At 40.4% G+C, this 26,211-nt stretch overlaps 1 protein-coding gene across 3 annotated transcripts in view; it reads left to right on the forward strand.

The window, feature by feature from the left end:
* The window catches only part of LOC115932861 (golgin subfamily A member 2-like), a 37,338-nt gene extending 11,458 nt beyond the window's left edge, over positions 1-25,880 (forward strand). For 2 of the 3 annotated variants that reach the window (XM_055362865.2, XM_063698792.1), the window contains exons 2-5: positions 24,743-24,831; positions 25,091-25,279; positions 25,381-25,637; positions 25,726-25,880. In XM_055362865.2, coding sequence (XP_055218840.2) covers positions 24,790-24,831; positions 25,091-25,279; positions 25,381-25,383 — 234 coding nt within the window. In that variant the 5' untranslated portion in view covers positions 24,743-24,789 and the 3' untranslated portion in view covers positions 25,384-25,637; positions 25,726-25,880. The remainder of the gene's footprint in view (positions 1-24,742; positions 24,832-25,090; positions 25,280-25,380; positions 25,638-25,725) is intronic. The other variant, XM_063698791.1, reaches the window with a different exon arrangement.
* The last annotated feature ends 331 nt before the right edge of the window (positions 25,881-26,211 follow it).

Here is a 26,211-nt window from a genome sequence, read left to right on the forward strand (position 1 = left end):
CCATTGATGGTGTTTATTTTAAGGATGCTTTTCCTTTTATGCATTTGTACATAAAAACATAAATGTACTTAACCATTCTGTATTAATAATAGTCATTTACCTTTCCAACATAAAATGTTCATGTAACTTCTGAATAGCTTATTTTTACGTTAAATGTAACATGTAAAGAAATATATGTGTGTTTTTAGAAGACGTCTTATGTGCTCATTTTCTTTCTAGATTACTTGGAGATAATTTATGTTTACCAGTGGTTTTGCATGTGAACTGAGTACCTTGGGTTATTTATTATTATTATTATTATTATTATTATTTAGAAAACGGGTCTCACACTGTCATCCTTGTTGGAGTGCAGTGGAGCGATCATAGCTCGCTGCAGCCTTGAAGTCCTGGGCTCTAAGCAGTCCTGCTTCAGCCTCCTGAGTAACTGGGAGTACAGGCGCATGCCACCATGCCGAGCTAAATTCTCCCTTTTAAAGTGTGTGATTCTTTGGTTTTTCGTGTGTATACAGTTTTGTAATTGCCATTGTCTGACCAGAACATTTTCATCACCCCCCAAAAAAAGTGCCATATCCATTAGCAGTCACTCACCATTCCCTGCTCCTCTCAGCCTGTGGCAACCACTTGTATACTTCCTGTCTTTATTGATATACCTATTCTGGAAAGTTCATATATATATATGATATATATGATGTATATATGATGTATGTGGTATAGATATCATATGATATCATATATCATATATATCATATGATATCATATATCATATATATCATATGATATCATATATCATATATATCATATGATATCATATATCATATATATCATATGATATCATATATCATATATATCATATGATATCATATATCATATATATCATATGATATCATATATCATATATATCATATGATATCATATATCATATATATCATATGATATCATATATCATATATATCATATGATATCATATATCATATATATCATATGATATCATATATCATATATATCATATGATATCATATATCATATATATCATATGATATCATATATCATATATATCATATGATATCATATATCATATATATCATATGATATCATATATCATATATATCATATGATATCATATATCATATATATCATATGATATCATATATCATATATATCATATGATATCATATATCATATATATCATATGATATCATATATCTCATATATCATATGATATCATATATCATATATATCATATGATATCATATATCTCATATATCATATGATATCATATATCTCATATATCATATGATATCATATATCTCATATATCATATGATATCATATATCTCATATATCATATGATATCATATATCTCATATATCATGTCATATATCTCATATATCATATGATATATGATATATAATTTTTGCAAATATATATGATATATCATATATATTTGATATATGATATAAATAAAAAAATCATATATGATATAATTTTATATATTTATATATAAATTTATATATATAATTATATATATATAAAAGTTCATGTATATATAAAATCATGCACTACACGGCCTTTTGTGACTGGCTTCTTTAATTTAGCATAGTGTTTTCAAGATTCACTCATGTTAGAACATGGATCAGTACCTTGTTCTTTTTATTAATGAATGACAGTCCAGTGACTGGATACATCACATTTTACTTATCCATTCACCAGTTGATGGGCAGTTGAGTTGTTTCCACTTTTGGTCTATTATGCATAATGCTGCTGTGAACAGCAAGTTCTGGTGAAGACATATGTTTTCATTTCTCTTGGGTATATACCTAAGAGTAGAATTGCTTGGGTGTATGATAACTGTGTTTAACATTTTGAGAAATTGGAAAACTGTTTTCCACAGTGGCTACACCATTTTACATTCCTACCAGCAGTGTATAAGGACTTCAGTGTTTCCATGTGCTTGCCAACACATGTTATCTGACTTTCTGATCTATAGCCACCCTAATGGGCGTGAAGTGATACCTCATTGTGGTTTTGATTGCATTTCCCAAATGGCAAATGATTTTGAGCATCTTTTTGTGTGCTTATTGGCCGTTTTTCCTTATCTTTGGAGGAATGCCTATTCACATCCTTTGCCTGTTTTTAAATTGGGTTGTCTTATTGAATTGTAAGGGTTCTTTGTATATTCTGACTACAGGTCCCTTATCAGATACATGATTTGCAAAAGTTATCTCTCATTCTGTGGGTTGTCATTTCACTTCCTTGATGCTATCCTTTCAAGCAAAATTTTCAGTTTTGATAATGTTCTGTTGTTGATTTTTTTTTGGCATCATATCTAAGAACAATTCTTTGCCTAACCCAGAGTCACAGAGATTTACTCCTATGTTTTCTTCTAGAAATTTTATAGGTTTAGCTCTTACATTTAGGTATGTAATGTGAGAGTTCATTTTTGTGTGTTTTGTAAGGGAAGAGTCCAACTTTTTTCTTTTGCATGTGGATCTCTAGATGTTCCAGAAGCATTTGTTGAAAAGACTATTCTTTCCCCAATTGAATTGTCTTGGGCATCGTTGTTGAAATTGATCATAAATGTGAGGAATTTTTTCTGGATGCTGAATTTGATTCCTTTCATTTAGGTTGTCTTTGATTTCTTTCAACAGTGTTTTGTAGTGTTCATTGTATAAACTTGGTACTTTCTTGAAATTTGTTGCTTATGATTTTATTCATTTTGATGCGATTGTTAATTGTGTTATCTTAATGGTTCAGTTTTTGATTGTTCATTGATTATATGTAGAAATACTATTGATTTTTGCATACCGGTCTCTGAAACTGTAGCCTTGTTTCAGAGGTCAATTATAGACTATAATCTGGCTTGTTTGTTTGGCAACAGCTCTTAAGTGGATGCCTTAGGATTTCTATGTACAGGATGAAGTAGTTGGAGATCATTTTCTTCCTTTCCAATCTGGATGCCTTTTATTTCTTTTTCTTGCCTAATCGCCCTGAGAAGCATCTCTGGTACAACATTGAATAGAAGTGGTGAGCGCAAACATCCTTGTCTTGCTACTGATCTTAAAGAGAAAGCATCCAAGCTTTCACCATTAAGTATGAGGTTGTTAGGTGTGGGTTTTTCACAGGTACCTTTTGTTAGATGAGGACGTTCCCTTCTATTCCTACTTTGACCATTTTTATGATGAAAACGTGTTGGATTTTGTCAGGTGATTGAAGATGCTACACTGCTGGCTTAGAACATGGAGGAAGGAGCCCATGAGCCACAGAATGCAGCTCTAGAAGCTGGAAATAGCAAAAGAACACTTTCTCCACATAGAGACTCTAGAAGGAACACAGCCCTGCTGGCACCTTGATTTTTAAACAAGTGAAAGTCATTTTGGACTTTTGACTTCCAGAAATGATAACATGATAATAAATTTGTGTTGTCTTAAGCACTGAGTTTGTGATCATTTGTTGTTAACAGCAATAGGAAACTAATAGAGTAGTAGTTTGGGGAAATTAGTGATAAAGGATAATTGGGAAGGAGAGGATAAATGTAGTTAGGTCAGTTTGAGTTCTCTGTGTGTTTCACTGTGTGTGTTTTGTAACATTTTAGTTTTTCCTAAAACCAAAGGATTAATTGACCTTCAAAAGGCAGCTACTTTTTGATTTTAGTCCGTAACCTTTTATCAAATCAATATTTTCCCCAAATAGGGTTGACAAGAAGCATTCTAAATTATCTCCTAATAAGTTGTTTTGACTTCAGATATTGAAATTGCAGGCCCGTCTCCCACCCATCTCTGTTTTCTCACCTTTTTTGTACGTTTTATAATAAGCCTTACATTGAAGTGTATGTGTCTGTCTGTCCCTCCCTCCTTCCCCCACCCCCTCCCTCTCCTTCCCCACTCTGTGTGTGTGTGTGTGTGTGTGTGTGTGTGTGTGTGTGTAATTACAAAGAAGTTGTAAAGGCCTTTTAAAGTAGTTATGATGTGATTTCCCCTCCTTTTAAAAAATAAAATATGTTAAGCATAAGTATTAACATCTTAGAGGGCAGGTAGGTGGAGACTTTGACTTTCTACTTTATCTTTGAATCGCTTAAATGTTTACAGTGAGCATGTTATTTTTATGGTACATAGTAATTTTTGATGAAAACATTTTGAAGGCTGAAAAGAATGTCCTGTCTTTTGAAAATAAACCCATCTTTTTGTGCTAATTAACACTGGAGGCCAGCCAAGGCTTTATAATAAAATATTGCATTCAAAATACCTATGAAAGTGGCTAGTTGAAGAATATAATTTGCTTTGAAACGTAGCTTGAAATGGAAATACATTTCTAATAATGAAAGGTGTTGCTTTAGTAATAAATGAAAATAAAATATCCCATTATTATCCCTTCATAGAAAACAAATACAACCCTACATGACATTTTAATTAACCAGTGATTTTCCTCTAAAGCTGAGATTTGTTTTTTTAATATGTAGGTAGGATTGGCAAATAGTGTACAGAAATCTGGACATCCTTTGAAGATAATTGTTGGGGTGGAATGGGGGCATAGAGTACTGTTTTATTGTGTTCATTTTTATTAATGAAACTGAATTTAGACCAAGCAGTGATTTCAAAGTGGAAGATGGAACAGGATGTTTAGTAGGTTTTGTATACTGTTTTTGTAGAAGGCTTTGGTGCAGAACCTTTCATAAAATGAAATATTTTTTCAGCATGTCTGTTATTTACTTTTAGAATTCAGAGCAAGGGTTCTTGTTTGAAGAACTACAAACCTTTATTGACTCCAGATTTGACTCAGCTCTTTTATATTTTCCTTTTCTTTCTCACTGATAAGGGAAGGTACTTTATAAAGTAGATTTGTCATTAAAAAAGAAAAAAAGACTACATTTACCTGGTCAGAAGTTCTTTTGGGTTTAAAGAAAAAGATTGCAGCCCAGGTTGCAACAAATGGTCTGACAGTTATAATATGTTACATCTGTCTTTTTTGTTGTTGTTGTTTTTTGTTTTGAGACAGAGTCTCACTCTTTTGTCCAGGCTGAAGTGCAGTGGCACAATCACAGCTTAGTGCAGCTTTGACCTCCCAGGCTCAAGTGATCCTTCTACCTCAGCCTCACAAGTAGCACTCACCATCATGGTGGCTAATTTTTTTTTTTTTTTTTTTGGAGAGACGGTGTCTCCCTGTGTTTCCCAGGCTGGTCTCGAACTCCTGGGCTAAGTGATCCTTCTGCCTCCACTTCACAAAGTGTTGGGATTACAGGTGTGAGCCACCATGCCTGGCCTCAACAAAAGTTGAACTATGTACTGTAGCCACCCTCAACAATGATAAACTTTTGGCTAATCTTATTTCATTTATACTCCACTTTGGATTATTTTGAAGCAGATTCCAGACAGATCACTTCATCTGTAAATATTTCTGTTTGTATCTCTTGAAGGTAAAGACTCTTTTAACCATGGATGAGTGTCTTGATCAAATCAACATGGCTTGTTCATGTCGATACCATTTGCTCAGAGGGGAAAGATTAAGGGAAAAATGGGGTTGGATTTCAAATGCCAGGACCTGTCTACTGGGTTTGTGATTTGTTATTCTCTAAAGTTGTAGCTCTTAAAACAAAGAAAGGAGTGAGTTTGGCCTGTTCATTAACTTTTCCTCTTTAGACAGTTCAAATGTTTATTGAGTTCTTCTACAGGCCGAGCCCTGCCTTCTTCATGCTTACCAAGAAGCATTTTTATGCGGTTTCTCTAATGTTTGGGTGAACGGTACCTCACTAAGTTGTTTTTCACGCACGTGCGTGCTGGTTCCTGAAGAGTCCTGTCCACGTGCTCTGCCCGCTTTTCCTTTCAGGCTTCTGTATCAGCTGCCGTTTCCCTATAGAATGTGCCCTGACCTCCACCCCTTAACCCTAACCAATTTGCCTTCACATGTCTGACCATCCATCAAGGCTCTTCTGGGTCATATTCAGTCCATGTTGATATTTCCCCTTCCTCCCTTCTTTAGTCCTTACTATTTTTGCTTTGGTCATGTTTTCTTACGCTGTATTCTGTAAGCCTGTTTAATTTTTTTATGGTGGCAGGGGAAAATATTTTATAATTATGCTTTGTGCTTTTTATCTTCCACTCAATAAATGCTTGGTAAATATTTGTTTTATTGAATGTGTGAGCCTATTCTAGCTATATTGTGCTTGAACAAAAATCTTAACTGCCTTGTAAGTTAACTGCTAAGAATTTGTCAAAAGTGCAGAGATAACATCAAGAGCTTGTCATGGATAGTACAAAAAGGTCTCTAAGGGCTTGATGGAAGTCTGTAAATTGACTTCCTATGAAAGAGAGTGTAAGAAGTGAAAAAAAGCAAAACAGAGTAGATGTTTTACTCTGTTTGCCAAGGGATTTGTGCTGTTTTTTTCCTGTTTTATAAATTTGTCCTAATCTTAAATAATGAAGGGAAAAGAGCACTCTTTTTCAACCAAGGAATCCTTTTTATACTTCTTTTCTGTGAAGCCATGTTATGAAAGATTGTTATACAAACTTAAGTGTAGTTTTTCCATCTTCAGTAACAGACCTGATTGCCATCTAGTTACTGGTTCTGATCACCCCAAAATGCAAAGCAGCTTGTTCTAATAACTTATGCAGGCCTATTGGGAACTAGTATATGGCTTTGAGTCCTTTTGAAGTATTTAACATAATTTGGCAATTCCATTACTCCTTTTGTGGACTTCTTGGCATCTATGAACTCTTGGTAGGGAATCACTGTTTTAGAATGAAAAATGTCTCCCAGGAAGTAAATTAGCCGGTAAACAAATGAAACTTCATTTTTTATATGACTTGTAGAGCATAAATTATTACTCTTTCTGCATAAGTGGCTGCTTTCTAGGCTGCTTTTAGCGAGATTGTTAGAAACAAATGATTGGTGCTGTGAGGAAGAAGCGGCACTCAGGCAAAAAAGTTTTCTCAGCAAGACAATTTGCTTCTGCAAGTATGCTGCTTGCATTAGTCATGATTGCAAGAGCACACCAAACGGGGTGGAGCAGGGGTTCTTATCCCTAATGCACTCCCTACCTCTGTGTCATTCCAACATGGGCTGGGGTAGGACTGCACAATCTTAGCTGACTCAGCTGGATATTGTGAATATTTTCTCTAATAAGAAAGGGAGGGGGAATGTGAGTTACAGATTGGGACTGGTAGGAGGAGTTGTTTACAAGGCAGGTTACTAAGCAGGTAACTAAGCTGGTAAGTAGGGTCGAGAAGGTACAGGGAAATTGTTCTTAGGAACAAAGAACAAGGAAGTTGAACAAGTTAAACCTTTGAAGAGGAACTTACTGTACCTAACAGTTCCCCCCTCTTAATTTTTGTAATTCTTCCTCTTCAAACTTTTTTAGCATGTCTTTGCTTTGCTGTTCTGCTTGGTTTTCTAGAAGGAAAAGCTTATCTGAATAGGGTGGAGGAGAGCTAAGAGAGGTTTTGGTAAGTTCTGTGTCTATGAGTCTTTGCAGTAGTCCACCAATGTATGGTATGATACACCATCCAACAAGAATAAGCACACCTATAACGATTGCAAGAGAAGTAAATATTGAGGACATTAAGCCTTTCCATTTTCCAGACCATTTCTCCATTAAACTTGTAAAGGGATCATTTATTCCAGAATTGCTTGCTAACTCATTGGATAAGGAGGTTAGGTCCTGCAAAGCTTTTGTTACTGTTCCGTCAGGGGCTGTGTTATTAGGAATAAAAGTACATCATTGGACTCCAATCATGACACAGACACCACCTTTTTCTGCTAGCATCGTATCTAGGGCTATCCTGTTTTCCCAGACTATTTAGTTAATGGGACCTAATTGGTCGGCTGTTCCCTTAATGGCATGTCTTGTGTAGTTAACAAACCTTTGTTGGTTGTAATAAATGTAGTTTATCCAATCTACATTTTTATTTACAGTTGACCACCAAAACAGCACAGATTCAAATCCTGAAGCTGTTTGATTTCGGGCCTTAAATTTATCTGGTACCCCTCGTGGAACTCCAGTAGCATCTATATAAACGTGGGAGTCAAAGGACCCATGAAGGTCACTTCTTCTCTTCTGATTTTCTCTTCTGTTATGTTAATGGAATGCTAGGGTGAAAGGGATGGCCAGTTGGACTAGAGCACAAGTACCACTCCAGTTACTTGGCAGAGTGTCCAGTAAGGGTCCACCACAATACCACCATACATATGCTCGAGGATGAACAAGGGCAGACTGACTGGTAAGCTCTTGGGAGAGTTTAAGTTCACCGCATCCCTTTAGGTCTTCATGAAATGCCAAGTTTTCCCCTTGTTGTGAGAGACCCGAGGTAAAAATTGGTGTCAATAGATGGAGGCTGGATGGCCCTCAGGGGCTGACCTGCAGGGTGTTGGACTTTAGGGAATAGCAGAGAGAGAGCTTGGCAAGATTCATTACCCCAGGCTGTGGGGTCTTGGAGAAGAGCTACCATACAGCTCATGCCCAGTTGGCTGGAAGACCATCCGAGTGGAAAGGGGACAACCTGGGCCTCTGGCCTACTGTGCGCACAAGTGTAACAGTTGCTTTTGTTTAGAGTGCGGACAGAATATTTAATCCATTCTAACCAAGCATTTGCATCTTGGTACCCTGTCTCAGTTGCTATGGTTTGTTTCAAATTTTTAACTTCTACAATGGCTTACCTTGATTTTATCCTTGGTTGAAGGAAGAACAGCGGTTTCGTTGAGAGAGAGTGTAGAAGGAGGTGGAGGAGGTGAGAAAGTAATGAAATGCATTTCAAAGGATTCTATAAGATGTGTCCCTGCTATTTTGGCTCCTATGCCGTAAAAGCGACTTAAAGTAGGTTTAGGGTTGGCAGAAGTGGGGATAAGAATAGAAATTTGCACTGGATTACATTGGTTATACTGGCAGTCGGGGGGCGGGGGATGTTTCCTTTAACAAAGCAAACATGGTTTTAGAGACTTACAACTGCCTGTTGACAAAGCCCTGATGTTCAGTTGTCCACATAATATCATTCCAGCTGTGGCAGGCCTGTTTCCCTACATTTCTTAAGGAACAAGAGTCGTAATGGGGGAGGCTTTTGTCTGAAAGGGACGGAGATACTTCTCTGAGGCTGAGAGTTGCTTTTGACTTTGGAGATCTCCACAGGATATATATAACAAGGCAAGCATCAAAGGTAATAGTTTGGGGTGAGCTCGACCTAGTTACATTAATAACGAGAGGACTAGCAATAGAAGGGGAAAAGAAATATAGCATAAGAGGATCAAACCCGTTTTAGCTTTAACTTGGTTGGAATTGGCCCTGAAATAGCTGTCCATGATTCTGGAGTGGGTGGTGCTCTTTTGACTCAGGTATGGTGAGTCCATTCTTTTTCAGTGGTGTGGACGGCTGTCTCAGTCATTAGAAACACTAGATAATGTCCCTCCCAGGTGGGCTTGAGCTTCCTTTCTTTCTGACCTTTGATGAGAATGTGGTCACTGTCCGGGCTGGTGGTGGTGAACTGGAAATTCAAGGGGTGGTGTATGTGCCAAGAGGCCTTTAGTCCTAAGGAAAGAGAAAGTGGAGGATAGACCAAGTATATAGTTCTTGAGAAACAGATCTTTTGTTTCGAACGAGGAATGTCAGCAGTGGAGTGTAGATAAGGCAACTCATAGAGCATTTCATAAGGAGGTAAGCCGACATCTTTCCTAGGGGCAGTTCGGAATCTTCACAAGGCCATGGGGAGGCATTTAGTCCATGGCAACCGAGTCTCTAGGACTAATTTGGTTAGGTGGTTTTTCAGAGTCTGATTCATTCTTTCTACTCTTCCTGATGAAGGTGGGTGCCAGGGGTTATGGTGGTCCCATGTTATATCTAGTACTTGGGCTAGTTTCTTAAGAACATGTGCAGTGAAATGAGTCCTATTGTCTGAATCAGCATTTTCTATTAATCCAAACCTGGGTAGAATATTTTCAACTAATGCCTTGAGTACATTACTAGCAGTTGCACTTGAAAAGGGAATAGCTTCTACCCAATGAGTAAGGTGATCTATCACTAATAAATATTTTAAGTGACCAATTGGGGGCATTTTGGTGTAATCAATTTGGACACTTTGGAACAGCCTTAATCCTGGATTTCTCCCTCCAACAGGTGGTTTTCTGAGGATCTGCTTATTAGTCTTCTTACATACTAGGCAACTATCTGTAACTTGTCTTGCCAAAATATAAATTCCTATACATCTGTAGACCCCGAGGACTGCATCACACTTAGCTTGAGGTCCCTAATGAGTCCCTTGATGCAGATGAGAGAGAATTTCCCTCATGAGGGGTTTGGATAACATTTCTCTTTGGTCTGGTGACACCCATTTCCCTTCTGAATTTTCTTTGGCTCCTATTTTTATTAATTTTTCCTTTTCAGCGGGAGAAAAGATGGGGACTGCAGTCGAGGGAGGAAGGCAAGGGGCTAAGTGAAAAACAGGCATTTTCAGAGGAAACGGCAGTGTGTTTGGCTATTTGATCTGCTAGGTTATTCCTTCCGCTTTGAAAAGAAAGACCTTTCTGATGTCCTGGAACATGGACAATAGCTATTCTGGCAGCTGCAGGTTATCTAATACTTGGGTGATTAATTCTTTGTGGCCCAGGTCTTTGCCTTTGCTATTAATAAGATCTCGTTCAGTCCAAATTTTTCCAAAGGTGTGAGCTACCCCAAAGGCGTACTTGGAATCAGTATAAATAGTCCGTTCTTGGTTTTGCAAGTGCTTTAAGGCTTGATTTAATGCAAACAATTCATTCACATGTTTGGGCAGACCAATTATTCGGCAGTCTTCCTGACTCTACTTCTTCAAGTGCCTCCCCATCTACTACTGAGTACCTATTACGCCTTTTTCCTTCAATTACTTGGGAAGAGCCATCTATAAATAAGTCCTGCCCCGTTTTGTAAGGGGTCTCTCTTAAATCAGGCCTAACTTTTGTATGATCATTAAATCTAAACACTCATGCTCAGGTCTCTTTAGATTTGGATCTCCAGTCAGGAAACCTCTGGGTTAAGTGAATTATCAGTGGTTAGTGTTAAATCATCTCTTTCTAACAGGATAGCTTCATACTTTAAAATTCTCAAGTCAGTAAGCCACCTTCCTGCCTTTTAATTTAAGATGGCTCTAACCTGATGGGGCATGCTTACAACTAACTTCCCCCAAAGGTTAGTTTTCTGCTTTCTTTAGTTAACAAGGCGGTAGCTGCAATGGATTGAAACATTCAGGCCATCCACAGGTTACTGGATCTAAAACTTTCGATAGGAGATCCATGGGTTGCTGGTGACCTCCGTGTTCTTGGGTAAGGACCCCTAAAGCTACCCCCTTATTTATGTTAACAGAAAGGTGAAATGGCTTTTCTAGGGAAGGCAAAGCTAAAACAGAGGCAGTTATAAGCAGATGTTTTAGCTCCTCAACCTGGTGGAGTTCTTCAGAAGTCCAGAGGAGAGGGTCAGGCTTTTCTTGGGTGATTTTTAGGTAGAGAGGCTTTATGACAAGGGCATATGAGTCAATCCATAAGCGGCAATATCCGGCTATCCCTAGGAATTTTCTGAGTTCTTGTTTAGTCTTAGGCAAAGGTATGGATACAATCCCTTCAACCCTCTCAGGCCCTATCCTTCGTTTGCCGTTACTTATTAAGTGTCCTAGGTATTTAACTTCAGGCTCTATGAATTGAAGCTTTCTCTTTGAAACCCATAGCCCCTCTCCTTACAAATGGTTAAGGATATGGATGGAGAAAGCAGATACCTTTTCTATAGCCTAACCGGATATTAATAAGTCATCTACGTACTGGAGCAGACATATACATTTTGGGGTATAAACTTGTTCTAACACTTGTTCTAGAATTTGACCAAAGAGATTATGGGAATCTGTGAAGCCTTGGGGTAGAACTGTCTATCGATACTGTTGCTGTCATCCAGAATGGGGATCTTCCCATTCGAAAGCAAAAATGTCTCAACTGTCCTCATCCAAGGAGCATGCTCAAAAGGCATCTTTTAAACCTATTACTGTAAACCATTGATGTTCATATGGAATTTTACTGAGAATGGTTTAAGGATTAGGGACAACGGGATGGGTAGTCTAGACTGTCTGGTTGATGGCCCAGAGGTCTTATGCTAGTCGACATGACCTATCTGGTTTCTTCACAGGCAGTATTGGGGTGTTATAAGGGGACATAGAGGGTTCAAGGAGCCCATCCTTGATGAGGCTTTCAATTACAGGTTTCAGGCCTATTCTGCCTTCTAAAGGAATAGGATATTGCTTTCTTCTTACTATTTCTCCAGGGGTTTTTAACTTTATATGTATAGGGGGAATTTTGAGTTTTCCCCAATTTCCTTCCCTTGCTCAAACATCAGGATGAATGTATGTTTCTTCTGCAGTGGTGAGCAGGTTTAATGAAGTGTAGAATCCTTCTGAGCCAATACGTAAACCTATACCTAATTTTAACATTGTTTCTTCCTAATAGATTAGTTCCTGCCTCTGAAATTAACAAAAATTCAACATTAGCTGAGCAGTTTTTACATCTAATTTCTGTTTCTTCTAAAATTTTTAGTTTGATTCCCTCTCCTTTTACCCCTGAGACTACAAGCTCCTCTGAGGACCAGGTTATATTGTGGGGGAAGGTAACAAACAGAGGAGCAGGCTGCTCCTGAGACTACTAAAAAGGTCATAAGCTCAGATTTGGGTTCCACTTCTAAATTTATCAAGGGCTCTTGGTGGGATTCAAGGTAAAAGAGACAGAGCCCCTAACCCCCCTGTTCCTCCTCAAAGGTCGTAAGTGGGACGACTTCTCTTTCTGATTTTAATTCAGGACAATACCTCTTGAAGTGGCCTACTTTCTCACAATTGAAGCATTGATTCTGTGTCTTCTCTCTATTTTTGAGTTTCTCGGCTTTGCCTCCTTATGTTCTTTATATGGCTTAGGAAGTGGGGGCCTAGGATCTTTATAGGTTTTGGCTCTCGTGAGGCTTCGTTTGGGAGTGTGTGGGTCTCTGGGTAACAGAGAGTAATACTGGTGTGTTTTATCCTTTGGGGCCCCCTGTTGGAAGGTGGATAACATAATTTTCATTTTTTCTTTTTGCTTGTCCTCATCCCTCCTTACACACACTTTCTGAGCTTCTCTAAGAAGCTCGTTCATGAGATGGTCCTTCCAATTTCCTATCTTTTGTAATTTCCTTGTGATATCTGGCTGTTAGTAACAAAATGAAGCTTTAACATTCACTGCCTAAGAGGATCTTCTAAATCTAGGCCAGCATATGTTCTCATTTGTTCTTTCAACCTGTCTAAAAGTTCGATAGGCCCTTCATCTTTCCTTTGTTGTATGTCGAATGCTCGAGTAAGATTTTGGGTTCGGAGTACTGACTCCCGAATCCCTTTTATTATCATTTGCCTAAGTTCTTGCATATCCTCTTCAGTGGGCTGTGTTATTATTGTCCCACCAGAGGTCTTGGTTGGGGAATTTTTGATCTGCTGCATGAATGTTTTGGCCAGGAGAGTGTTCATGTTCCCAGGCTACCATAGCAGCTCTACAGATCATGCTTCTTTCTTCCCCTGAGAAAAGGATGCCTAGGATGGACATTAACTCAGCCGAAGTATATCTAACTGTGGTCCTAGAAATTGGTTAATTCGATCTGCTATTCCACTGGAGTTGTCTAATAGTGTGGCTTGAACTCTGTTTTTAGGTTTTGGACCTCCGAGCTGGTTAAAGGAGCATTTACAAAGTGAATACCTCCTCCTCGTAGGGACACCTCTCTTCAGGGGAAGAGAGGTGGAGCTAATTCTCCCGAGGTAGAGGGGAAGGGGAAGTTCTGAATATCCCTTTTACATTGCTCTATCTCACATTGAAGTCCTTTCAGGGAAGAGTACTTAGGGTGGTAGTGAGCAGGCTGTTGGGACAATTCCCAAGAGGCAGGGTTATAAAGAGGGGGAACAATGTGGGTAGGAGAAGGGTCTGGGACAACTGCCTCTGCTTGAGGGGGAGGGAGGTTAGGGGTATTGGATGGGGGAAGGTGGTGGAGGAGGTTCCATGTGTTGGTGAGCTGTCTAGGAACAGGGACCTTATCTTTCTCAGAGGAGTTAATTTCTGACTTGCTTTTCAGGATTGATTCCTGAGTCCAAATGAAACAACAATATTTTATCATTTGCTGCTTTTTCTTGTATTTAGTCCTTTCATTCTCTTTCCAGTATTTTAGCATAAGCCCTAGGGGACTATCAGGAGGAATGTTATTGTTGCTAGGTTTATCCTTTTTCTCCCCTGCATTACTTGAGGTATTTCCCATCTTGAAAAGGGATTGGGGTGAGGCTCAATTTCCCCTACTAGAAATTTCTTCCCAGTTACGAGAGGTTTGTATAAGGCTCAACCTCTCCTACTGGAGATTTCTCACCTTTCCTTTCCTTTCCTAGAGGCTCAACCCCCCTGCTGGAGGTTTCTTGCACTTTTCTCCTTTCACTTCGTCCTTCTCTGGCTACTTCCCTCACGGGAACGTTGGTTTCCTCTTAGCAATGGCTGTTTCAGTAGAAACCCCTGACCCAGACTCCTTTACAGAAGGGCTGCCTTAAGCTGTATAAGGTGACCACAGAACTGCAGATCTGGACTGAACACTTGCTTTGCACTCAATTGTGAGTCTCAACACACACTTTCAATCTCCAAGATATCCCAACCACCAAGAAAATACTTTGTCGCTCTTGTGATGTTTCTTATGTTGGTCTGTGCACATAGTTACCTGGTCACCATGGTATGTGAGGATCCTTTTCTCTTAAGTTGTTGGTCTGTTCCTTTCCAGACTGCTGAGAGTCCGGGTTTATTCATCACACTGGGTGGGTCCTGATCCCTCACCATGAGGCCACCTCAATGAGGCAGTGGGATGCTTCTCCTCACTATTGGTGACTGGAGACCCTTTTCTCAGAGGAGAATGGGGATTCCAGACGAGCCCCCATATTGTTAGAAACAAATGATCAGGCTGGGCGCAGTGGCTCGCCCCTGTAATCCCAGCACTTTGGGAGGCCGAGGCGGGCGGATCACGAAGTCAGGAGATCGAGACCATCCTGGCTAACATGGTGAAACCCCGTCTCTACTAAAAAAAAAAAAAATACAAAAAAATTAGCTGGGCGCAGTGGTGGGTGCCTGTAGTCCCAGCTACTCAGGAGGCTGAGGCAGGAGAATGGCGTGAACCTGGGAGGCGGAGCTTGCAGTGAGCTGAGATCAAGCCACTGTGCTCCACCCTGGGCGACAGAGCAAAACTCTGTCTCAAAAAAAAAAAGAAAGAAAAAAGAAACAAATGATCAGTGCTGCAAGGAAGAACCAGCACTCAGGAAAAAAAGTTTTCTCAGCAAGACAACTTACTTCTGCAAAAGAGTGCTGTTTGCATTAGTCACGAATGCAAGAGCACACCGAGCGGGATAGAGCAGGAGTTTATATCCCTAACGCAGTCCCTAACTCTCTGTCATTCCCACATGGGCTGGAGTCGGACTACACAATCTAAGCAGACCTGATTTGCTATCGCGAATATTCTCCCTAATAAGGAAGGGAGAGGGAATGTGAGTTACAGGTTGGGACTGATGGGAAGAGTTGTTTACAAGGCAGGTAACTGAGCAGATAACTAAGCAGGTAAATAGGGGTGAGAAGGTACAGGGAAATTGTTCTTAGGAACAAAGAACAAGGAAGTTGAACAGGTTAAACCTTTGAAGAGGAACTTACTGTACCTAATAAGTTTTTTTGATTGGCTAATTAAATGTCTATTCATTATTGCCAAAAAGTGCCTACCCCAACAACAAGATACCAAATTTTAGAAAATGTTGGAGCTCTCTCTGAATCTAGGAGGAAGTGAGTAGTTTAGCTTTTATTTAGTAGTTAGGACCTTAAGTAAATCACTTTTTTTACTGTGTTTCTGTATAACATAGATAATATTTTTTGCCCTGCAAGAGAGCATATAGAGGAAAGCTCTTTGGCAGCGATACTGTGCCCTATGAATAAAAAAGTGATGGTGTCATTTGTGGCTGAATAACAGTTTATTTTGAGAATGCTTTATAACAGCTTTTCATGGGAAATAAAGCAATGCTGTTAACTTCATCTTGCATTTTTCTCATTTTTACTATGATTAAAAAGTAGTCAGCTTGTACAAAGGAAAGAAACAAACCTTGACTCAGGAGCCTAGGACTTTTTCTTTGGTTTGCCCTCCTGGAACAGATTACCTTTCCAAATTGAATTTGTGGAGGAGCATTGGGAAATATCAGAAATGTCATATTAAGCACCTCAGTGGTACTTTTAATAGAGGAGTTATTCAGAAATTATACTAGGCAGATAGAGAGGGTAAGGAGGCCTCAGTAAGGCTTTCCCTTTTAGTAGAAACAACTCCAGAAACATTTCTTTTTCTTTTCTTTTTATCTTTTTTTTGGAGACGGAGTCTTGCTCTGTCACCCAGGCTGGAGTGCAGTGGTGTGATCTCAGCTCACTGCAGCCTCTGCCTCCCAGGTTCAAGTGAATCTCCTGCCTCAGCCTCCTGAGTAGCTGGGACTACAGGCTGCCAAGCTTTGATATGCAAATGCCAGCGCTTAGAAACTGTGTCCATTCAACATGGAGATTCCCACCCTCTTCTTCTAGTCACCACCTCAAGGTGACACCTCCAGATGACCCCACGTGTGCAGGACAACATGGTGACCTACATTTGCATATTAAAAGGCTAGGGTGGGAGGGCCACGTTTTCCTCGGGCTACATGAATGACCTGCCTGGTCAAACCAATGCCCTGGGCCCTGTGCAAATCAGACACCACCTCCTCCAGCCTCCCAATATAACCGAGTACTGTTCTGCCACACACGGGGCTTTTTCTCTGTTCAGACCCCCCTTTTTCTGTACCACAGGGAGCCTTTCTTCTTTCTTGCCTATTAAACTTTCTGCTCCTTAAAACCTCTCCTGTGTGTCCATGTCGTTTAACTGGCATGAGACAAAGGACCCCGATGTTTCTCCCGTTTTCAGAGCCATATCACTTTGAGTCCAGAGGAATTATTTTCATTTATCTGACCAATTTATAATATAGAGTCAAATTCCTAGTGGTTATCCTCCCTCATCCCCATTTTTATACCCTTCCTTGAAAGGAACAGGTATATGAAGAGGAGACAGGTTTCCCTTTTGTGAATGGTATATCCCTTAGTATCTTGATTTTTTTTTGGTGGGGGTGGGGGGAGTTAAACTTACTTAGACCTGGTAAAGGGCAGTATTTGATAAATGTCAGCTAGTTTAGGGTTAGGGAATTGAGTTGAATGGAGATAGTCACTGCCAAATGTAAAGCATGACTGGAGAGCCAGAGTGATGAAGCCAGGGTCCCTTTCTCCAGATCCTTTGTAACAGTGTTACGTGATCTCTTCTAGAAGATTGTTCTGAAAGATAATGCCAACTCGGAACCTAGGAAACCATCCAGTGGGTTTCTGCAGCTTAGGTGGTTCAAATCCTCATCAGCACGTTTGTTTTCTCTGCCTCAGTTTGCTTACAGTGATGTTCTCAGTAGCTGTAATTGCTGTCTTTGAATACTTAAGCATTTTTTTTTAGCTCACAGGGGTATGTGTGCATTTTTCTTTTACCAAGTGTTAGAACTTTGACTCTGCTTTTGTGGGCTCTGGTTTAGCAACTTGGTTGTTTAGTTGTAAAATGATTAGTAGGGAAAACCGTGTGTGTGTGTGTGTGTGTGTGTGTGTGTGTGTGTGTATTTTAAGTTTCTTTTGTTCTCAGAGCACTTAGAATTTTATATGGAAATTCTATCAGTTTACTTGATTCCCCACCCCACATTTCTCGAACAGCAAAGTATGAAGGTAATGCGTCCCATAACCAGCCTTCAGAAGAATTACAGCTGCTGTATCTCTGAACTTTCAAGAAGTTTGTGCATCAATTTTCAAAAAATTATGAAATCCCTGAAGATAGCTGTGTTCTACATTTGGAAAGATACAAAAACTGAACCTTCTAGCAGGCAGTTTTGCTTGCTGGTGCTTGAGATAGAGCCACACATTGGTCTCAGTGGATTTATGGAGAAAAATAGGTACAGAAAGTTATTTCTAAATAAGACCAAAAATCCTTTTCTTAAGCAGTGACAGGTAAAGAGGTTGTCTTGGCTAACCTTGAATTGTGTTGCCCTTGATTGAGACAGTTTTATGGTGGGGATGGTAGTGGTGATAAACTTGTTTGAAATTTGTCCACCTATAGTAACCTTTGTGGTAGCTGTCACAGACAGCTTCATCCTCACAGGCCCTAAAATTACTATAAAACTAATAGAATGGAGGAGAAACAAAGGACCTGAATAATTAGATGCTTAGATAATTGTTCTGTGTTTTCATAACAAGTGAAAAAGAGCAGTGTTAGAAGTACTTAAACATTCCATGTAGGGAGCACTGCCTGAATTTATATTGTGATTTTAGAGCATCATTCACTGTTTAAAAACAGGCATATTGTGGGTCATATTTTAAAGACAAACAGAAAACTTATCTTTTCAAGATGGATCTAAAGCTTAACCTTATCAAAATTACAAAATGTGAAGGATACGATTGAAAAATATTAATGCATAGGTTTAAATATTGGTCATCATTTTAGATGTCTTTCAAAGTAGGTTGTCTCTTAAATATTAAACTGAACAAACATTGAACTTGTTGTAGAGTTTGTGCTCAAGGTTAAGTTTCCTGGGGTGATGGATATTTGATAATATGGATAACAAAAAGTTCTTAAGAAATTTAGAAAATTTTTAGGCAAAACTAGAAAATAATACTGATAATTCTACCACTCACAATGTACCACTATCAGAATTTTGTATCTTTCAGTCATCTGCTCATCTCTTTTCTCCTTTGCTTGTATGTGTTCCCTCTCCCTTAAAAAATCAGATTTTTTTTGTAATCTGCATTTTCACTCAACAATATTGTAGATTTGTGTCATACGTTACTCCTCTACAGTGCCTTCAGTTATTGTGTGCTTTGTGTTGGATGACTGTACTATCTAGTCTTTCATGTTTCCTGGTACTGACTACATAGGGGTGAGTGTGTGTGTGTGTGTGTGTGTGTGTGTGTGTGTGTATTTTTTTTCCTACCTTAACTAATGCTTTGGACATCAACAGGTAGAGCTAAATCCTTGAAACCTTCCAAGTGGTGGCTTTCAGTTATTGCTGAATTGGTTTTTAGAGATGGAACAAATTATATTGTATGGAAACTTTTTTTTTTTTGAGACAAAGTCTCACCTTGTCACCCAGGCTGGAGGGCAATGGCATGATCTTGGCTCACTAAAACCTCCACCTCCCAGGTTCAAGTGATTCTCTTGCCTCAGCCTCCCGAGTAGTTGGGATTACAGCGGCCTGCCACCATGCCCGGCTAATGTTTGTGTTTTTACTAGAGATGGGGTTTCATCATGTTGGCCAGGCTTGTCTCGAACTCCTGACCTCAGGTGATCCACTCACCTTGGTCTCCCAAAGTACTGGGATTACAGGCATGAGCCACCATACCCAGCCTTTTTTTCTTCTAGGTACCAGCTTTTATTTATCAGATTGGTAAAAATGTTAGAAAGTGTGCAATGAAATGGGCATTTTCACAGTCGTGGCAGAAAGTATAATTATCTTTGACTTTCTAGAAAGCAGTCTGGCATTCTAGAAACTTGCCTAACCTCTTCCCATTTAGACAAGATGAATTCTGACAGGGCCAGCCTTGTCCCTGTGATTCCGTATCTCCCAGAAAGAGAGGTCTAGTTTCAGGGAAAACCCAGATTTTCTTGGCTTAGCCCACCTGACAGCTAATCACTGGAAATGGGGTGGGCCGGTAGAGTCCTTTGGTCAGGTTTTGTGTCAAGAGAGGGATGTGGAAAGATGGGAGGGAGGTAGCAAAACTGGCCTCAATGGAACTATGTAAGTTAACATAGAATGGCAAAGGAATGTTTCTTCCAAGGAAGAAATTCTAGGGAAGGAAGAAAGTGGAGGGGAAGGCAGCAGTTCTCAAAGTTTTGGGGTCAGGATTCCTTTACACTCTTAAAAGTATATTGAGGGCCCAAGGAGCTTTTGTTTATGTAGGTTATATCTATTGGTATTTATCACTAGAAATTAAATCAGAAATACTTAAAATATTCCTTAAAAGCTCACAAAATATTGTTATAAATGCTTTTATGATAAGAAAATTTCTAAACCCAAGGTAGTACAGTCTTACATCTTTTGCAAATTTCTTTGATGTTTGATATGTCATTTGTACCTGCATTCAATTTATTGTGTGATATTTGCTTGAAAAAATGTGAACAAAGGACAGTCTCATACAGATAGGCATTTCAGATCATTATGGATATTTCTTTTTTCTTTCTTTCTTTTTTTTTTTTTTTTTTTTTGAGATGGGGTCTTTCTCTGTCTCCCAGGCTGGAATGCAGTGCTGTGATCACGGCTCACTGGAGCCTCATTCTCTGGGGACTCAGGTGATCCTCCCATCTCAGCCTCCAGAGTAGCTGGGACTACAGGTGTGTACTATCCCACCTTGCTAATTTTTTGTATTTTTGGTAGAGATAGGGTTTTGCCATAGGTATTCAAATAGAAAGTTTTGTTTTTGGTTTAGTATATAAAGAAATATAACTTTCCATGTTGGAAAAATTTTTAAAACCTTTTTTTAATTATAAAACTCATAAGCAACCATTGTTGAGAAAATTGGTAAAGTACAGAAAAGATAAAAGAAAAAAATTAAAGTCTCCCATAATTTCTCTAATATAACCACTATTGACTGTTGACATGATGGCCATTTTCTACCAGTATATATTTTTTCTTTGCTATTAAAATACATAACCCTTACACATATGTTTAAATAGTTGAGGTCATATTCCCTATAGTTTTATATTCTTTTTTTTTTTTTGAGACAGAGTCTCGGTCTGTCACCCAGGCTGGAGTGCAGTGCCGCGATCTCAGCTCACTGGAAGCTCCACCTCCTGGGTTCCCACCATTCTCCTGCCTCAGCCTCCCCAGTAGCTGGGACTACAGGCGCCCGCCACCATTCCCGGCTAATTTTTTGTATTTTTTAGTAGAGATGGGGTTTCACCGTGTTAGCCAGGATGGTCTCGATCTCCTGACCTCATGGTCTGCCCACCTTGGCCTCCCAAAGTGCTGGGATTACAGGCGTGAGCCACTGTGCCTGGCCCTTTTATATTCTTTTAAAAAGTATTTACTGTATTTTCCTGTGATGTCATAGTCTTTATAGAAAAATAATCATTATTTTCAGTTGACATGATTGTTTACCTAAAAATATCCAAAGGAACCAACTGAGAAAAACAATTTTTAAGATTACTGGTTAAAAGTTCTTTTATATAAAAATCAATAGCCTTCCCCAATGTTAGCTATAATCACATAGAAGATATAGTGATGAAGTATTTTTTCAGGTATTTCAGAAAAAATTAAATACCTAGGAATAAACTTAGATGTGCAGGACTTTTATCAAGGACAGGACAAAATTTTGCTGAGTGGAATGAAAGATTTGCATTCTATGTTCCTGGATGAGCAGATTTCATGTTATAAATATGTGAGTTATCACCATGTCTTCATATTAATTTGTAAATGTAATTTCTGCTGGGCACAGTGGCTCATACCTGTAATCCAAACAGTTTGGGAAGCAGAGGCGGGTAGATGACAATTAGCTGGGTGTCTGTGGCACACACTTGTATTTCCAACTACTTCTGAGGCTGAGGTGGGAGGAGCACTTGAGCCTGGGAGGCAGAGGTTGCAGTGAGCTGAGATCATGCCTCTGAACTCCAGCCTAGGTGACAGAGTGAGACCCTGTCTCAAAAAAAAAAAAACAAACAAACTAGAAAAGTGTGTGTGTATATATATATATTTCATATTTTATAAATATATATAAATTGTATATATACATTTTATATTTTATATATAGTATATATATATATATACACACACACACAAATTTCAGTACAAATTCTGGCAGATTTATTTTTGACACTTGACAAAACGACTCTAAAATTTGTTTAGAAGAATAAACAATAATAATTAATAAAGTATAGACTCTTTCAACCAGATAGTAATAAAATATTGTGGACTATCCCTGGGCCAGACAGATAAAGGCAATGGAAGTTTAGAAGCAGAGTCATGCAAACGAGAATTTAGTATAAGGAAAAGGTGGTATTTTAACTTAATACTGAAAAGATAGATTATTCTGTAAATGATTTTAGGAGAACTATTTGAGGAAGTCTGAGTCTTAACTCCAATTTTTGTCAAAATAAGTTACAGTTGGTTTAAACACATCTATTCTTAAAAATTAGAACAGAAGACTATTGGTTTGAAGATATTTTAAGAGTTAAGGCTGAGGCTGGGCACAGTGGTTCACGCCTGTAATCCCAGCACTTTGCAAGGCCAAGGTGGGAGGATTGCTTGAGCCCAGGAGTTTGAGATCAGCCTGGGCAACATAGCAAGACTCTTTCTCTCTCTCTCTCGATATAGAGATACATATAAATATACATATACAAATAGAAAAAAAAGAGTTAAGTTTTGTATGGAGAGCCATGAAGATAAGAGGTAAAAATTAAAGGCTTGATGGACACATGTTTACATCTCCAGCAAGGGGGTTGATGGGAAAGACTGATAGACATAGCTCCATTACTGCTACCTCCTTTTAGGAAGTTGCTTCTGAACATCTAAAGATATCAGTTTTATAATAGAAATGAGTTATTTTTCAGTGTCTAAAACATCACATGAGATACATACATACATGCATACATACATAAATATGTTCATAAAGTTAAATGAAATAGGATATAAAATTGGGCCTAGTGTTTAAAAGGTAAATATATTTACATGAAGGAGAAAACAACTCACCTCCCACTCTTAGAGCCTCTGCCAGTTTATCATAGCCTAGTTTCTTGAGAGAATAAGCTACATGTCTTCACCTTTTTTCACTGAGCTCATTATAATCTGGATTCTGCCTTCATCGTTGCACTAAAATTTATCTCCTAGTTGTCAAATCCAGTGGCTCCCCTCTTAGTCCCCAAATTGACCCCTCTGCAGTATTTTGATACTGTTGATTGTTCCTTTGTTGAAACATTCCTCCATTCTTAATGTCCACCAATAAAGAGTTGGTTAAATAAAAATTATAGTGTACCGTTTTATAATAGAATATTCTGTTGTTCTGTTGTGGACCAAAAAATGCAGCCAGTCTTTCCATAAGAGCATGTGCAAACTTCTAAGATATATTAAGTAAAAAAGTAAGGCATAAAATATTGTGTATAATCTGACCCCTTTAGTACACAGTGTAAAAACATCTGTGTCTGTGCTTCTTTATACTTACTTTTTTCTCCCCTGGTGAGTACAGGAAACTGTGAATAGTACAACACAATTAAAAAAAAAAAAACTGTATCTGCTGCACCAGGACCTGTGATAATTGGGTATAGAAGACAAAAAAGACATGTCCTTGTCCTCTGGGAAGGGACATGATAATCAAATGAGACTTCTATCGGATTCTTTTCTCCTGTTTTGATCTTATCACCCTTTCTTGGTCTCCTCCGATCTCTTCTTCCTTGGCCTACTTCTTTCTTCTCATTCTGTGCTTTCTCTGAGTAATCTTTGACTCCCATTACTTAAGTCATGACCTGTGTTCCAGGGACTCCTAAATCCGTATTCATCTCCAGAGTTTCAAACCCATATATCTGTCTGCATATCATATATTTAGGGAATCTCACTTGGAGTGACATGGGTGTTCAAAATGATATTTAAATTTTCATGTATCCACCTCCTAGCACTCTATCTAGTCACATATGCCTAAACCTGGGAACTGTCTTAATATTCTTTTATATACACCTGTTCTGACCCCCCCCCCAAACTAGTAAATTTCTAAGACCTGTCCTTCTGAATGTCTCTTACAATTTTCCCTGTGATCTCAGTTTCTTCCTCCCATCCCTCAAATGCTGTGTGTGTGTGTGGTGGGGGAAGAGAGTAAAATTGAAATTTGTGGAAAATGTACTAGCCTGCCTGTCTTTCTTTCGAGGTGAAGTCTCCCTCTTGTCCCCCTGGCTGGAATGCAATGGCACAATCTTGGCTTACTGCAACCTCCATCTCCTGGGTTCAAGCAATTCTCCTGCCTCAGCCTCCTGAGTAGCTGGGATTACAGGCACCTGCCACCATGCCCAGCTAATTTTTGTGTTTTTAGTAGAGACGGGGTTTCATCATGTTGGCCAGGCTGGTCTCGAACTCCTGACCTCAGGTGATCCACCTGCCTTGGCCTCCCAAATTGCTGGGATTACAGGTGTGAGCCACCATGCCTGGCCATTACCCTGTCTTGTTGCTTGGTATGACTCCACTACCCTGCTGCCTCTCTCCCCGTACAGCAGCATAATTTAGGAATCAGCGAGACTGAGGAGGATATATATTATTTAGGTTCACCGGCCCAGTCAGAGTAACATCTAAAGGACTGAGCCCTGAACAAAGAGTCAGGTTACCTTTTAAGCATTTTGTGTCGGTCATTATGCCGACAAGGTGTCCGCACTAAGTTCGGTATCAGTATGGTGACCTCCTGGGAACAGGGGGCCATCGGGTTGCTTAAGGATGGGAGAACTGGCCCAGGTCAGAAGGGGAGCAGGTCAGAATTCCTGCACCAATCGGTAGTGGGACTGTGCCTGGGCAATATAGCAAGATCTTGGTTCTTAAAATTCAAAATAAAGAACAGCTCATTCCCCTCTGGGGAGGGGCTGGCTCAAGGTTACACGGTGAGTGTGGGGGCAGAGGGCCCACTGTACCTCCCTTGTTGGGTTGTCTGAGGACCCCTCTGGCCACCCCCCACAGGAGATGGAGGAGGACATCTGGACAGTGAGCAGGAGGCGCCTCGGCCCATGCCGAACATCCCAGGGGACCTGGAGAGCCGGGAGGCCATGGTGAGCCTGACTTTCCCTGCCCCTACTTTGCCACCTTCCTCTGTGGTCCCTCCGAAACCCCCTTATGTTCTTGGTTTCCCCGCCTTCTGATTTCTGTGGACTTTCACTCCTTCTGGGAGCCAGTGGTCAGACACCATTTCACCTGTGACCAACAGGTGCACTCTGTGAGGCCTGAAAGGAAGGGGCTGTGCTCCACCTCCCTGCCTGCCCCTGTTGTTCTGTATATGCCCCTACAAGAATACTCACCTCTTGTCTTCAGGTGGCATTTTTCAACTCCGCTGGAGCCAGTGCCCAGGAAGAACAAAGGGTGTGCTGCCAGCCCCTGGCTCACACAGTGGCCTCGTCCCAGAAAAAGCCAGAGGCAGCGGCCCCAGCCCCAGAGAGTGGGGGTGAGTCTGTGTTTGGGGAGACCCACCGGGCCCTGCAGGGGGCCATGGAGAAGCTGCAGGTGAGTAGGTCCTGGCATGGGCCAACAAGCAGGGCGGAGGGGGGGTGGCAGGACAAGGCAGGTGACTCCTGACATGTGACCCCATTATGTTGGCTCCACAGTGACTTTATGGAAGGAGAAGGTGGACCTGAAGGAGCGGGTAGAGAAACTAGAGCTTCGATTCGTCCACCTCTCAGGACAGACAGACACCATAGTGAGCGAGAGGCTAGGGCACCGCTGGGGGAGCTGCCAGGCCGTCCAAGGGGCCCCAGCATCTGAGCCATGCAGGAAAGTACTTCAGCCAGGAGGCAGTGTCAGAGACGCAGCACTGGGAGAGGAGGACATCGTCAGGCTGGCCCAGGACCAGGAGGAGATGAAGGTAGGGTGTGCAACATCTCTGTGGGGGTGGGGGTGGGGGTGAACGTGGGTGCCGGCACCGGCATGGCAGCTAACACCCCTTCCTCCAGGTGAACCTGCTGGAGCTGCGGGGCAGGTGTTGCAGCTTGTGGGCGACCACAAGGAGGGGCATGGCAAATTCTGACCATTGCCCAGAACATTGCTGATGAGCCTGCTCTAGGAGCCCCAATCGCCCAGGAGCTTGGGTGTGCTGACAAGCAGGGTGGTGAGTAGAGCCCTCAGGCGGGGTGGGCAGGCAGGAGCAGGGGAGGCTCGCACTGTGCTCAGATTCCCACCCCCCCTCCCTCTCTCTGAAGATCTTTGTGAGGTGAGCCTCACTGATAGCGTGGAGGCTGCACCAGGAGAGGACAGGGAGGGTTCTCCCCACGACAACCCCACTGCACAGCAGATCCAGCAGCTGCTTCCTCTAATGCAGGACTCCCCAGGAGCACCCAGGCATGGGCAGCAACCCCTGCATGCCATTCTTTTTGGGCTCCCAAGAACAGGGAGATAACCACCATCATCATCTAAGAGCCGGGGAGGGGAAGGCGTAGGTG

This window comes from Gorilla gorilla, chromosome 16, assembly GCF_029281585.2.
Source record: "Gorilla gorilla gorilla isolate KB3781 chromosome 16, NHGRI_mGorGor1-v2.1_pri, whole genome shotgun sequence".
NCBI classification, from domain to species: Eukaryota; Metazoa; Chordata; class Mammalia; order Primates; family Hominidae; genus Gorilla; species Gorilla gorilla.